A 14,385-nucleotide genomic window follows, 5' to 3' on the forward strand; every position below is an offset into this window, starting at 1 on the left:
TTGTTTTGTTAAATTTGTTTATTATTTTATGTGCATGAATGTTTACCTCCATGTGTGTTTGTACAACGTGTCCCAGGTGCTCATGACACTAGAAGAGTTCTTCAGAGTCCCTCGGCCTGGAGTTACAGATGAGTGGGAGCTGCCATGTGGTACTGGGAATCAAACCTGGGTATTTTGTAAGAGCAACAAGTGTTCTTAACCACTGAGTCAACTCTTCAGATGCTGTTGTTTGTTTTTTGTTTGTTTTTAAGAGAAGGTTTCTCTATGTGGCCTTTGCTGGCCTGGAACTTAGAGACGAGATGAGCCTTGAACTTACAGATGTCCTCCTAACTCTGCCTCAAGAGTGCTGGAATTAAAGTCGCATGCCACCACACTCAGCTTTCAGAGTGTTTTTAAAAATGTAACTATTACGACTATGTTCTATCATATTCTATCAACTCTAAAACCCATTGAGTAAGATATACTATTTATGTACAATTAAGGAGAATAAGAAGCTAGTTTTACCAATTAAACTATAACATAAAGAAAATATCAAACAAAATAAGATATTATTTTATTGTGGCTGCAGAGATGGATCAGTAGTTAAGAGCACTTACTGCTCTGGCAGAGGTTCAATTTCTAACACCCTTATCAGGTGACTTGCAACCATCTGCAACTTGAGTTCCAGAGGATCCAACACCCTCCAACCTCTGTGAGTACCTGCAGGCATACACTATACTTAAATTCTTTCTCTCTCTCTCTCTTACAAACACAAACACACACAAACACACACACACACACACACACACACACACACACGCCCTGCAAGAACACTTAATGAATGAGCCACGTGTGTGTTAATGTGGCAAACCTTGCTTAGCACTGTGGGCAAAAAGTATGGGTAGTGTGCCTCTAGAGTTAATAAGAGAAAAAAACTGTAAGACTAGATGAATTAAGAGCAACATAGATGGGTACAGGTATTAACTGACCTTTGTGTTTCTCTTCGGACCTCTATGTCCCCCATTTTAAAAGGACATCACAAGCCTGTTTCCTCAAGTTAGTTACTCAAACTCATTTTTAAAAACCTAAGAAGAAAGCCGTGCAGTGGTGGCACATGCCTTTAATCCCAGCACTCGGGAAGCAGAGTCAGAGTCAGGTGAATCTGCGTTCGAGGTCAGCCTGGTCTATAGAGTCAGTTACATGACAGTCAGACAGTCAGGGCTACACAGAGAAACCCTATCTCAAAAAGAAAAAGAAAAAAAAGAAAAGGAAAGGAAACCAACAACCCAAAATCAAAGCAGCACATTCGGTAAACCTATGCTCTCCCCTGGAAGCAGAATAAGAAAACAGTGGGAACCCACATTTTCCCACATTTTCTGGTATACAGTTCCCCTTTGAGCTACACTGTAAACCCCTATCAGGGTTACATTAGGTTCTCAGCTTTTATATATCTTGTTTACATCTTTCTTCCAGTATAAGACATTTAAAAATCATGTTACCTGTTTCCTAGTAAAAAAGTCCAATGTTTCTCAATAAAAGCGCAGATATCTTCTTTCCACCGGAAATAACCTTGACGTCCACTTCCTTCCAGAGACAAATTGTACATTGCCAGCATTACCACCTGAAACACAAAAGGAAGATGGGCTGGGAGGGTATCCATGGGGAAAGCTGTTCTGTAGGAATGGGGGGACGGAGGACACAGGATGGGCTCGTGCAGTAATCCGGGCGGTCTTTTCTTGCTTGTGTATGCTCTCACGCGCAGTCAGGATGTGTCACACAGGGTTGGTGTGCGGCTGGGCTGGTCAGGAGGCACTAGCACAGGCACCCTGCCATCCACAGCATGCTCAGACTGATGGGGCAAGCCTTTATTCAAGGCTTTAAAATTCATTTCTGAATGCATACTTTTCTAAGCCTTTTACAGGGCAAAGACAAGACTCCAAATTCCAGAGCTGGGCAATGTTACAGGCATCTACTCAGGGACAAGGCCATTTGGAGTCAGCACTAAACAAGGGGCAGGGAACTAAAAGGCCTGGCTGCCCATCCCATTCACAGAGGTCTCCAAGACACCCTGAAGCTCAGTGTACCAACCTCTATCTAGTCCAATCCTGTTACCTTTATAGACAATGATTCCTGGCCTACTGTGGAAAGTATGGTCCAGAAATACAAAAACATATATTAATATAGAAGATTTCAATAGCACAGAAGAGAGCAAGAAAGAAGTAAAAAGCTCCTGAAATCCACCATCAGGAAATAAACGCTGGGGACTGCAGGGCTGGCTCAGCCCATGCTGCTCTCCTGGGGTTCAGTTCTCAGCACCCACAGAGCAGCTTACAACTGCCTTTAACTCCAGTTCCAGGGGATCCAACAGCCCTGACTTCCACAAACACCTGCACATATGTGCAAACACACACACACACACACACACACAAATAATAAAATAAAATAAAATCTTAATTCCTTTCAAGTTTCTATGTAAAAAAGAAGCACGCACTTTTGCTATGGGTAGTTAGGCACCTATTACTGTATTACTCAGGAGGCTGGGGTGGTGTTGTGAACTTTAGGACGGCCTACATACATAGTAAGATCCTGTCTCAAAAAAAAAAAGTAAATAATAACATAGAATAAGAAGCCAGTTTTTAGCATTTCAGTGGCTATGCTTTCAGACAATTCCTCGCATCTATATTTATGCAGATGTTTTCTATATACAATTTTGTAGAAGTGAACAAAATTGTAGAAGTGACTGAAAACTACAATCTTTTCCTACGATGAAAATCACAGGAGCTAGAGAGATTCTGCTTTTCCAGATGACCCAAATTCAGTTCCCAGCAGCCACATCAGGTGGCTCACAACTGCCTGTAAGTTAACTGCAGCTTCCAGGGACCCAACACCCTTTTCTGGCCTCTGTAGGCACTCTCAAACGTGAACAGACACACACATACACACATAAAGTAAATCTTCTAAACATCCTAACTTAACCGAGTCTAAGAAACCAAATAGAGAACAGAGTCTAGAAAAGAATTCTTAAATAATCCTTCTACAAGGAAGTCTGATAAACTGCAATTAAAGCCACCATCAAGTGTGTTCACCACATTAACTACCCATCCCCCCCACCCCAGCGACTCTACAAGAAGAGCTACATCTGCATCTACACCATGCAAAGGGCCCAGAAACTATGCCACCACTTTACCCCCACAAACACACTGTTCAAGTGTCTCTCACTTATTTTTACATTAGGGCAACAACAGTCAACAAATGACTCCCTTTAAACAGTTAAAACTCATGGAGAGTCATGGACATGAAGTTTCAGTTTGGGGAGATAAAGTTTTGGAGATGATTACACATGAACAACAAAAAACAGTACATCTTACATTCTAAATCTCTTACCACACAAAGAAAAAATTATCATTCAACAGACAGCTCAGTTATGGAATAAGCTTTGCCATTCTCAGACTCCTCCTACTCAGAAACATGTACTCACTGCCAGTCTCAAACATAGATGCCCACCTTTATTTCCAGTGTAACATATTTCATGAATTACAAGTTATGTAACTGAAAACGGCTTTTCTGTTACCAGTATTCATCAGACACACTATATAGTAATCTGAAGGGATCTATTGCTCCTCCTCTTCCAGAATGTGATCTTAAATGCCAGATCAGTTTTCTACTCACTACGCCAGACCAAGCTCACTGTAAGGAAGCTGGTCTTCTGCACAAAGTATCTCCAAGGCCCATCAGGGATGTCTGACTGAAGACACAGTGGTCACTTGGGAGCTGCCTGCTGAAGGACCCAGAAAGAGGCACGCAGACAAGGAGTGCCTGCTTGTGTCAGAAGGAGATCCAGGACAAGAATGTGCGAATGTCTCTAGCCCCCAAGGTGTTCGCGGTTTCTCCTCTGTGCAGCAAGTCAGGAGTCACCAGAAGGAAGACACAGAGGGACATGGAGGGAAATAGTCTTCAATCTAGAGGGCAGATCTTTACTGGTAGGATTTTGTAATGCAAAGAAAATGCTGTGTGTTACAAGCATCTTCCCTGCTTCTTCAATAACTCAAAGTTTGAGATTTAAAAAGCTGAAAACACAAACTATAATGCTCTAAGTATCTGAACCCCCACTGAAGTTACTGGGGACTAGCTGGTTCTCGTTCAGGTTTCCGGTAAAAGACAGGTTTTTCCAGTTGCTGCCAGAAACGCTGGTTGGTAGCTTAGGAGAACATATACCTAAGTTATATATCCAAGTATGTAATTTATCACTTCTCCCTTCCAGGGTATTATCCACAACCAAAATATCTTCTAAAAGTGAAAAGTTTTCTCAATCAGTGCTAACCTGGTTAAGCATACACGGGGCCAATAGTACATAATATTACATATTCTGAGTATTTTTCTCATGTAAATGTATGTAATTTTCTCTTAAAAGCATTTTATTTCTAACATGTTAGTTAGAAAGCTAACATTCTTGAAAATGATTACTTATATTTGCTTTCCGCCATTTTACAGCTTTTATGAGATGCTACTTGCAGGCTAAATACAAGTCCACCTGTGTATTTGCAATTCTCTTCCTAGAAACACACCCAGCCTAAGTACAGAATGCCATCAACAGGGGGTAAAAGTGCAGTTGTGACCCCAACAAGACTATATATACACTCAATTCAAACTTCCTTCATTTTCTACCTATTTTGGCAAGTCAAAGCAGCGTCCCAAGTTAATAGACAGGTCTCCTGGGGTGACCTAATAAGCACTGGTGATGAAGACAACGTTCAGGTTGTTATGGCAACCACAGTCTATAAGAAACACCCCAAGTGCCCAATACAGCACATCTAAAATCTTCTCCGTTTATTTTCTTCAAAGGAGAGAGTGCCTGGGTAATTATCACTTTTATCTGTTTGTGGAATGTCGGTGGCCCCTAAGGCCTAGGGTGGAGGCTTCAGTTGGCTCACCCACCACAGCACTCTCCAGGCCTCAAATAGTAAGTACCTGGTTCACTGTAAGCACTCAGTATATGTCAAATAAATAAAAATAAATTAAAAAGTGAGGCACCTAGGGGGTCTGGAACACAGTTCACAGATATAGCACTTAATGGCAGCAAGGCCCTGAGCTTGACCCCATCATCACAAACACCAACACAACCAGGTTACTATAAAGCTCTTTATTTTTAACTTAAAGACTGGCTGTACCTTGTTACCCTACTATATATATGCATATTAAAATTAAAACCAAACAACTTAATATAACTTAATAGAACCTGATGATCAATAAAAGGTACTGAGTGCTGGTATTTGAAATAGTTAAAAGTATCCATCAACAAAGACTTGTCTCCCGTTTCAAAGGCAGGAAGGCTGAACTGGTTGATTACTTTGTCTTGGTTATCAAGTCAAACTGTTTCTGCCAAATCTATTTCCAGTGTAGCCAACTCTGGTTTTATTATGCCAGAAATGACTGCCAGAAAATGTGGGCCTGGTTTTGAGTCTAAGCTTGGTATGACATAAATGAAATTTAGATCCTCAAGAACTCACTAAATTAGCATCAAGCATTTTTTTAAACCACAAAGCTCTTTCCACACACTGTACCCATTTTTATTGTGAAGTGTAAAGTACCCCATCCCCAAACCACTCCGAAGTTCCTCGCTAATCACTCCAATCTCTTGGGCACCCAACTTGCTGCCATCTAGAAAAAGAGCTTGGTACTCACTTGCTGCCACGTCAGCTTCAGCCGCTCAGACTGCTCCTTGCCATCTGCCGAGCAATCGGAACAAGTAAACCTGAAAAAGTTATCGCCCTTAAGGTAACTGAGCTGCTCCCTTAGCTGACCTACGAGAAAAAACACAAGTCACATCATGGGTGTAGCACATGCAGTGGCAACCCAAAGGCTCAGTTAATCAACCAGGTTTCCAAGTTTCCCTTGGTGGGTTTTTGCTTTCTGCAGCCAACCCAGGACAGTAGCAGAGGAGAGAAAAAGCTGTCTCTCCTTCTAAAGTCAGGCACATGCCCCTCCTAGAACCTGTGGCTTCTTAGCTTTTAAGGAAAAAGGTCCTGGAAAAGCAGGTATGATTGCTTTACCTGGATTTCCCAGAAGCCACATCCCTAACTCCTCCAGGCAGGTCTCTTCAGCATTCTTTCTCAGAATACCTGAGTTTGTACTACCAGCCAGGCACCAGGCTAGGAACAGGATATGCAATGTCTAAGGCAGACGTGACCCACACCTGCTCTCGTGGGCTATCAGTCTGGAGGTAGTAGAGATCACAGATAAACACAACTGCACTGCTTCTGGATTCTCGTGGAGCACCCGAGTGGCTGGGTTTTCTTTCCTTAATATGGCCATGTCTGCCCAAAGTGAAATGCTTCAGTCTCTGAGCCCGGTGTGGGCTCTGTCTGCATCAAAGCCTAGGTGGTGTTGATGCTTTGTGCAGCATGTAAACTCCCAAAGTAGAACATAAAGTGCATCACAGGGCAGAGGAAAGCATAGGGAAAAAAATGGATGCCCAATCCCGTTAGGGAGGGATAGGGGTCTGCTGGGCCCGAGGGAGAATAGAAACGGCTAGAAGAGGGAGGGCTCCTGTGGAACAGAAGTGCAGGGAAGCTGCCCCATATTCCAGAGAAAACAAAATGTACAACATCCTAGGAATCACAAAGCATTGTTTAGAAAGAATGAAAAGTTCATCTACCTCCCTAAAAATGTTAGCAGGGCCCCATTAAGAAAGCCACCTTAAAAATCTACCTTGTGAGGACAGCAGGAAAGCCAGAGATCTGGGGTAGAACCCAGCTCTACTAGATAGCTGAGAACCAAAAGCCAGCTAAACCGACAATTCTAGGTTTGTTTTCTATTAACCTATTTTTGAACAACTGAATCCATTTTTAACAGAAAACGACCACCCTCACTAAGTGTGCCATGGCTCCATTGCACTAGCTGTGAACGCTTACACAAGCGTTCCTCCAGCACACATCCTTAGCTGTCTCTGGCCTAACGGCCAATGCTGTGTGGTAAGAACCATGACAGCTGGCAGAGTATGCTATGAAGCAGGGGCTGAGAGCCTCACGGTCTGTGCATTGACTCCTTCCAGCCGATGGACGAGGCCCACGGTGGGAAATAAGCCTGGTGTAAAAGGCAGGAATCACCTTTGCACCTTCAGTTCTGACCACCCATGAGAAGACAAGAGCTGTACTCCACGAATGTCAAATACGACACAGTAAGTTCTGTGAACTTGAACTTTAATTCTATACTGGCAGCAGAATGTGTCCCCCCAACCCACAGCATAATCTTGTTAGAAAAATATAAATTCCTTAAGTAACACAGGATCCCTAATTTTTCTTGGGCTACCCTTCAGAATGCTTTAACGATGAGAGAGTGGTTGACAAATTTTATTATTACAAATGTGTTTTTGTGAGCATGGAGAGATGACTCAGCAGTTAGGAACACTGACTGCCCTTGCAGAAGACACAGGTTCAGTTCCCAGCACCCACACAGTGGCTCACAACCATGTGTAATTGAGTGCCACGTGACCTGACGTCTCTTCTGCCCTCTGCAAGCACTGCGTGTACATGGTGCACACACATTCAGGCACATACACATACATATAAAATAAATGAATGTTTTAAAAAACTAAAAAAAAAAATGTGTTTTTGTATAAATTTACACTTGGCAAACTAGACTAATAATAATAAATATAGTAATTATCTTTTTATTCAAGTCTATTTTATTAGTGTTTTTCAGATTGGAAAACAAAGCCATCACACAGGGATCAACCAATCAAAGGAATTGAGAAGTTCCTTACTGGCTGGGATCCATTTCTGGCACTTGTCACAGAAGTAAGACAGCTGCTCCTCCATCCACGACACATCTCCTTCATCACTGTTAAGGGAATCCCCGCTCTGGTCGTGAGATAAGTCCACAGATGCTTGATCCTCTGACTCGACAATCAGGAGAGTCTCTCCCTCCACCTCTCCTTCCTCTAGCCCTTCCGAGGTGGATGTTCTTGTGGCTTCATCATCATGCCGACTTAGCAGTCCACCCAGGTGGATGTTACTCTCCATCCTTCCCTGCGCACAAGCACTCCTAAGCTGACAGGGACTGCTGCAAGAATCCCCAGACAACTTCAGAAGAGCGTCTGCCCACAAGTACTTTATCCAGACAGAACAGACTCGTAAAAGTGATTCAACAGACAGGATCCACTGTCCTTTATTTAATAAAGTTTATATGGACAGTGATTTTGGGGGGAAACAGATCTCACTAGCTATTCTCTATCAACACACACATGCGTGCAACCCACATATACACATTAACCCAGCGCTGCCCCATCAATTTTCACAAAGTCAAGTGTTTTGAGATCCTCTTTCCAACATCTTCTCTCTTTCTGCTTCAAGTTGCTTAGTCAAAATAATCTGTTCTCCCAAAAGACGAATGTTTTCTTTTTTCTGATTCTGTCTCTCAATGTCTCTGATCACTCCGTCACGAAGCCTCTAAAAACGCAAGAAGCAGATTTTAGTTACCCCTGAACAGGTGGCTCCCATCCTGCGCCTCCAAATCTAAATAACAGCGCCACCAAAATACACTCAAACTGTTCTGATTCCAAATACCCAACTACTATTTTAACTTCCGTACAATGTAAATAAAGAAACCACCAAGTAAATCTGGTAATGTTATGTTAATACTGAAGTGACTTCTTACCACGTTTTAAGAAATTTCTAGCCAGGTGGTAGTGGTACAAACCTTTAATCCCAGCACTCAGGAGGCAGAGGCAAGCAGATCTCTGTGACTTCGAGGCCAGTCTGGTCTACAGAGCTAGTTCCAGAACAGGCTCCAAAGCTACACAGAGAAACCCTGTCTCGAAAAAACAAAAAAAAGGAAAGAAAGAAAGAAAGAAAGAAAGAAAGAAAGAAAGAAATCCCTGAACACAGAAAACTTATTAGTAAAATATAAAAAACTAGCACTATGCTGTATTTTATAAATTTAATTGCTAAGTGATACTTTTACAATGTGATCAGTTAGTCCAGCAAAACTGTGAACTACCTTCCTATAAGAAGTTACCTGAGACAGACAATAAACATCAAGAGATAAACAGACAGTAAGAGGCCAGGCAGTGGTGGTGCAAACCTTTAATCCCAGCACTTGGGAGGTAGAGGCAGGCAGGTCTTTGTGAGTTCGAGGCCAGCGTGGTCTACAGAACAAGTTCCAGGACAGGCTTTAAAGCTACAGAAAAATTCTATCTTGGAAAAAAAAAAAAACAAACAACAACAACAAAAGGCAATAAGAATGTGAGAAAATAAAGGACTTACATCATGAAAAGAAAAAAAATCACAAAATTTCCAATCAGATTAGCGAAAAAAAAAAAGGAAAAAAAGGAACAATTACCAGTGGGAAAAAAAAGTAAGTTCTCAATGGTCATTATCTTGATAAACACTAAAAATAGAATCTCAGAATGTTAATCTGGTGCTAAACATGAAATCTAAAATGCCCACTCAGTTACTACTACAAATATTTTATAGTTCATAGCCCACAAGAATACATTTTTAACAGAAGCTACAAGTTATGTCTACAAGTTATGCCAGTACAGTGCCTGTAGAGACCAGAAGCGGTTGTCCAGTACCCTGGAACTGGAGTTACAAATGGTCATGAGCTACCACATGGATGCTGGGAATCGAACCCAGGTCCCCTGCAAGAGCAGTTAATGCTTATAATCCCTGTGCCATCTCTCCATTCCCTATGTCTTTTTTTTTTAAGTACCTTTCTATGTAATCCTGACGGTCTTGAACTCCCTATGTAGACAAGGCAGACCTCAAACTCAGAGAAATCTGCCTACCTATGCCTTCCACCTATCTCTATTTTTAAAGATTGGCCTAAGAAAGAACTGAAATCAACCTAGCTGTCCACCAACAGATAAATGGATAACACAACAGACTACTATTCAGCTCTAAAGAAAACTAAAGTTAAAAAAAAACTGTAGGAAAATGGGTAGACTTAGAACGTATGATGTTGAGCAAAGCCACACACACTCAGAGAGAAAGAAATGGCATGTTCTGTATGCAGAATCTAGCCAATGGTAGCTATATATACACAAACAAATGCCCGTGTGGGTACAGTACAGCGTGATGGAAAGGGAACAAGAACGGCTACCCACAAGGGGATGAGGACAGACTGAATGGTAATGGACACAGTCATAACAGAGAATATAAGTGAATTGGGTTTTTTTTTAGTTCTAATTCTGTCATAGACGTTTTTGAGGTTGGTGGTAGTGCATAAAATATATTCAATATTGAAAGTATAAATTTTAATGTGAAGCTTCACAGCTTCTGCTCTGAGAGCCTACTCTACACGCACAGAGGGGCTGCAGAGATGGTTCCGGGGTCAAGTGCACTTGCCCTTGCAAATGACCTGAACTCAATTTCCATGGCAGCTCACAAGTGTCTGCAACTCCAATCCAAAGGGATACAATGACCTCCATGGGCAACAGACATGCATGTAGTGCTCATACATACATGCAAACCTTCATAAATACATTATTGAAGAAATTTCTAAAAACTAATTATACAAGTTCATTGAATTGTACAGTCTTTAAGTCTTATTAACTTTGGTGTGTGGCCAGGCGGTACTGGTGGAATATGCTTTTAATCCCAGCACTGGGAGACAGAAGCAGGCAGATATCTGTGAGTTCAAGGCCAGCCTGGTCTACAGAGCAAGTTCCAGGGCAGGCACCAAAGCTACAAAGACAAATCCTGTCTCGAAAAACCAAAAAACAAAAACAAAAACAAAAACCACCTTTGGTTTGGTCAGATTCCCTAAAGAGAGCCCTAAGGAGATTATTGGTGGCTGTACAGCCCAGCTGCAGTGCACACCCCCGTATTTTGGAGATGCCAATATCATGGGATGCCCACCAAGCACAGCAACTGCTGTGGAATACAGCCAGCCTGAGCTTAGAAGGGCAGTTCCATGTGCCGTGGACGGCAGAGCTGGAGAGATGTCACAGCCCACGCCTCTCAGAGCCCAAAAGAATGGCGAATGGGTCCTAGATGTCAAGCACTGAATTCTTTTCACTGATGTTTTTGGTTTTGCTTTCTTCTGAATGTAACTATGCCCTAGTTCTTCCCTACTAGAGTAAGAAAGTATTTAAGTTAGTTTTTATTTTACAGGAGTCCACAATTAAGAGATTGAATATTTTAGAGAGGGCTGAACTCTGAAGGTGACCATTGATATTTTATAAAGAGTCTGAATTGGGCAGGCAGATTTAGTGACTCAGTAGTCAGTCTAGTTTACAATATGAGCTCCCGGACAACTAAGACAATTTAGAGCAATGCTTCTCAAGCTGTGGGTTGCAACCCTTTTGGGTGGAATGATCTTTTCACAGGGGTCACTTAACATCCCCAGAAAACACAAATACTTACATTGTAATTCATAACAGTAGCAAGACTATAGTTACAAAGTAGCAATGAAATAATTTTATGGTTGCAGTCACCACAAGAGGAACTGTATTAAAGGGTCACAACATTAGGAAGGTTGAGAATCACTGATTTAGAGAGACCGTGGGGGGGGGGGGGGGATCTGAACTTTTAAATACAGGGACTTTTAAAGTTAGAAATGTTGTGATATTGATATTAATATATTTTGAGGGTAAACAAAAAGGAAAGATCACAGCTTAATAAGTGATACATTTGTGTCAAGTTGACAAGGGGTCAATTGTGTTGGCTGGTTTTTATCAATATGACACAAACCTAGACATATTTGAAGAGAGAATTTTCTTATTTCTCTCCCCCTCCCTTGTGTGTGGTGTGTGTACACACACCACACACCACACACAGGTTCCTGCAGAGGCCAGAAGACAGCAGTCAATCCACAGCAGTGAATTCCCTGGAGCCGGAATTATAAGCAGTTGTGAGTCACCTGACACGGGGGAACAGCATTCCTCACTTCTGGGCCATCTCTCCAGCCCCTGAAAGAGGGAATCTTAACTGAGAGAATGCATCCTAAGACTGGCCTAGAGGTAAATCTATGGTGTACTGTCTTGATAAATGATTGACAGAAGGTCCACCCCATTGTGGGTGGTGTCACTCCTGGACAGGTGGCCCTACCCACGGACAAGTGGCAAGTGGTCCTGATGTCCAAGGACGCAAACTGAGCAAGCCAGAAACAAGCAAGCCAGTGAGCAGCCTTCTTTCACAGCTTGCTTCTGCTTCAGTTCCTACTTCCAGGTTCCTGCCTCAGCTTCTTTCAATTATGGACTATGATATAAAACTCTAAGCTGAGATAAACCCTTTCCTCCCTAAGTTGTTTTTGGTCATGGTGTTTAATCACAGCAATAGAAACCCTAGCTAAGACAGCTCTTTACTACCCTAATTCTAACATCTGGAGCTGTGATTCCTGTAGAATCACTAACAGTCTTAACTCACACTGAGTCCACCTAACCAATGGAATGTCAGGACTCAGCAATGATACCACAGAACATCAGCATCCTGCAGCTCCCTGGGGACTGTGGCTTGTTCTGCTGTCCAGCCATCTCGAAAGGCTCATGCCATTTATCCCGAGCCTGAGAAAATACCAAAATTCAACATTCAAAGAATGTCTCACTAAATACAAACCACACTGCTTTCCTATCACCATAGTCAAAACCAAGCTGAACCGTTTGTAAGTAGGAACTATCTGGACTTGGATTCTACTTAAGTTGCTTAAAGACACTCACTGTATATAAAGTGGGGAAACACTATGCCTGATGTGGGGTAGACAGAAAACAAGTCGTTATTTCATTTATCGCTGCCTTGAAGTTTTCGGCAAACCCACCATACCAATTGTTCCTTCCTCAACGTTAGACAGCATGCTGCTAACGATGATCTAATGGAGAGGCTTTCCCGTCAGTCTTTATCACTAACTTTCACAGAATACCTAAATCTTTCTGTTCTTCCACACCTCCATTCTCAACCAAGTTTCATTCAAGCACTTGGCATAGCTTTAGAACAAAGCGGAGCCTTCAAGCTCAGAGAGATCTGGTTTCACCACACTGCAAAAACTTCTCCAGGACTTGACTTGAGACAAGGCTCTAATTCCAACCCACTGCCTTCAAAACACACCAGTTATGACACAGACATCCTGTCTTAGCCTCCAAGTTTAATCAGAACCACCATCTTTTCCTTTACCACCTCAGAATGAAGTTTCTTGCTTCGACTCCAAAAGATAGCCCTATGGAACGATACACGATACTTTAATTCCAAATCTCTAAGCTCTTGTGTTCCTTTAAACCACTGTTTATCCCACCCTGCTCCTCAAAATTCTTCTGCCATGTCAAGATTCCTCTCCGATTTCTAGACCGTGAATACCAAAGTCAAAGGGGCTGTTTTTTCCTCTTGATGCTTTCAATTCGTTACTTCTGCCTTTGGCAGAAGGCAAAACACCTGTCAAGGTGTTGCCAGATAGGCCAAATAGCAGATACTGGCTGGCAGAGCGTAGCTCCATTTTAACAACAGACTCTAAAGAGGCCATTATTAACTATGCTTTCTCAAAGTGCCTAGTGCACTAACCGTTGCAAACTTGAATAAGAACGTAAGAACTGACGGTCAGCCGCTGATCAATAAGCCAGATATTCCCCGAAATAAAAGCATCAAAATAAAACATGGAAGGCGCTAACTTTTATCGTTTTCAGAATCTACTTTCCATAGCAAATGTTTATGAACGCAAAAAAAAAAAAAAAATTACAGAAATCTCAAGTTGCCTTGGCAAAAGGTGCCGGGAGTGTGCTGGGTGTGAGCTGCGTAATCTCGGGATTTAATTACTGGGGTATTGCTTTGTGGGCTGTGGTGCCGAGGGCCTCGTGCTCGCCCTACCAGCGCCCTACCTCAGGGGTACACCCCCGCCCCGAGGCTTCCGCCCTAGCCTGAGGCCTCGTGGCTGAGAAGTCAGAAACCCGAAGGCGCCCTTGAAGCCCGGCGGCCCGCCACGCGCGCGGGGACCGCGGCAAGCTCGGCGCTCCGGAAGGCGCGGTCATGTGACACCGACCTGCCGGTCCTGCCGCTGCTTCAGATGCACGCCGGCCACCGTGGCTGCCGTCAGCAGCACCGAGAGGCCCAGCACCGCCTTCGAGCTCCTCGACATTCCCGCTCCCGGTCGCGAACTCGCTCCCGCGTACGCCCCCACTGCTAACGCCGCCGCCGCCACCTCCGCCGCCGCAACGGGCCAGGCTCGACCCCTCGAGCGCAGAGCCATCGCAAGGGCTCTGTCGTCGCCAGGCTCAAGCAATCGAGCACCGAGCATAGTCCCTGCCTAACTTCACTTTGCCGCTTCTAGTGGGGGGCCTGGGAGGGGGTTCCCCGTTTCGGGACCGCTTCCACCAGGAAGTAGTGCTGGGCAGCTTTGGAGACGCAAAGGGTTGGGGGTGGGGGGACTTGTGGGGTAGATGCGAGGACAACTCAACGTTGTGGGGCGACTGATCAGAGCCTT

At 43.4% G+C, this 14,385-nt stretch overlaps 2 protein-coding genes across 2 annotated transcripts in view; both read right to left on the reverse strand.

The window, feature by feature from the left end:
- Kat14 (lysine acetyltransferase 14) overlaps nt 1-8,008 on the reverse strand; it is a 32,179-nt gene extending 24,171 nt beyond the window's left edge. The window contains exons 1-3 of the mRNA XM_038331262.2: nt 7,742-8,008; nt 5,662-5,780; nt 1,479-1,600 (exon numbers count right to left, since the gene is read on the reverse strand). Of these exons, the coding sequence (XP_038187190.1) occupies nt 1,479-1,600; nt 5,662-5,780; nt 7,742-8,000 (500 nt within the window). The 5' untranslated portion in view covers nt 8,001-8,008. The remainder of the gene's footprint in view (nt 1-1,478; nt 1,601-5,661; nt 5,781-7,741) is intronic.
- Nucleotides 8,009-8,129: 121 nt separating this feature from the next.
- On the reverse strand, nt 8,130-14,120 carry LOC119815083 (protein PET117 homolog, mitochondrial). Its single transcript, XM_038331264.1, has 2 exons — nt 13,945-14,120; nt 8,130-8,426 (listed from the first exon to the last, which is right to left on the reverse strand). Exons 1-2 carry the CDS (start codon nt 14,038-14,040, stop codon nt 8,280-8,282), a joined length of 243 nt encoding a protein of 80 aa, XP_038187192.1. The 5' UTR covers nt 14,041-14,120; the 3' UTR covers nt 8,130-8,279.
- Between the last annotated feature and the right edge of the window lie 265 nt (nt 14,121-14,385).

Source organism: Arvicola amphibius, chromosome 5, assembly GCF_903992535.2.
Source record: "Arvicola amphibius chromosome 5, mArvAmp1.2, whole genome shotgun sequence".
Taxonomy (NCBI): domain Eukaryota; kingdom Metazoa; phylum Chordata; class Mammalia; order Rodentia; family Cricetidae; genus Arvicola; species Arvicola amphibius.

What these genes read in the sequence shown, in the direction of transcription:
- LOC119815083 (XM_038331264.1), bottom strand. Translation starts at nt 14,040, where the DNA reads ATGTCGAGGAGCTCGAAGGCGGTGCTGGGCCTCTCGGTGCTGCTGACG. An exon ending in AGCAGCGGCAGGACCGGCAG is followed by an intron (nt 8,427 to 13,944) that starts GTCGGTGTCACA and finishes TTGCGTTTTTAG; the next exon opens with AGGCTTCGTGACGGAGTGAT.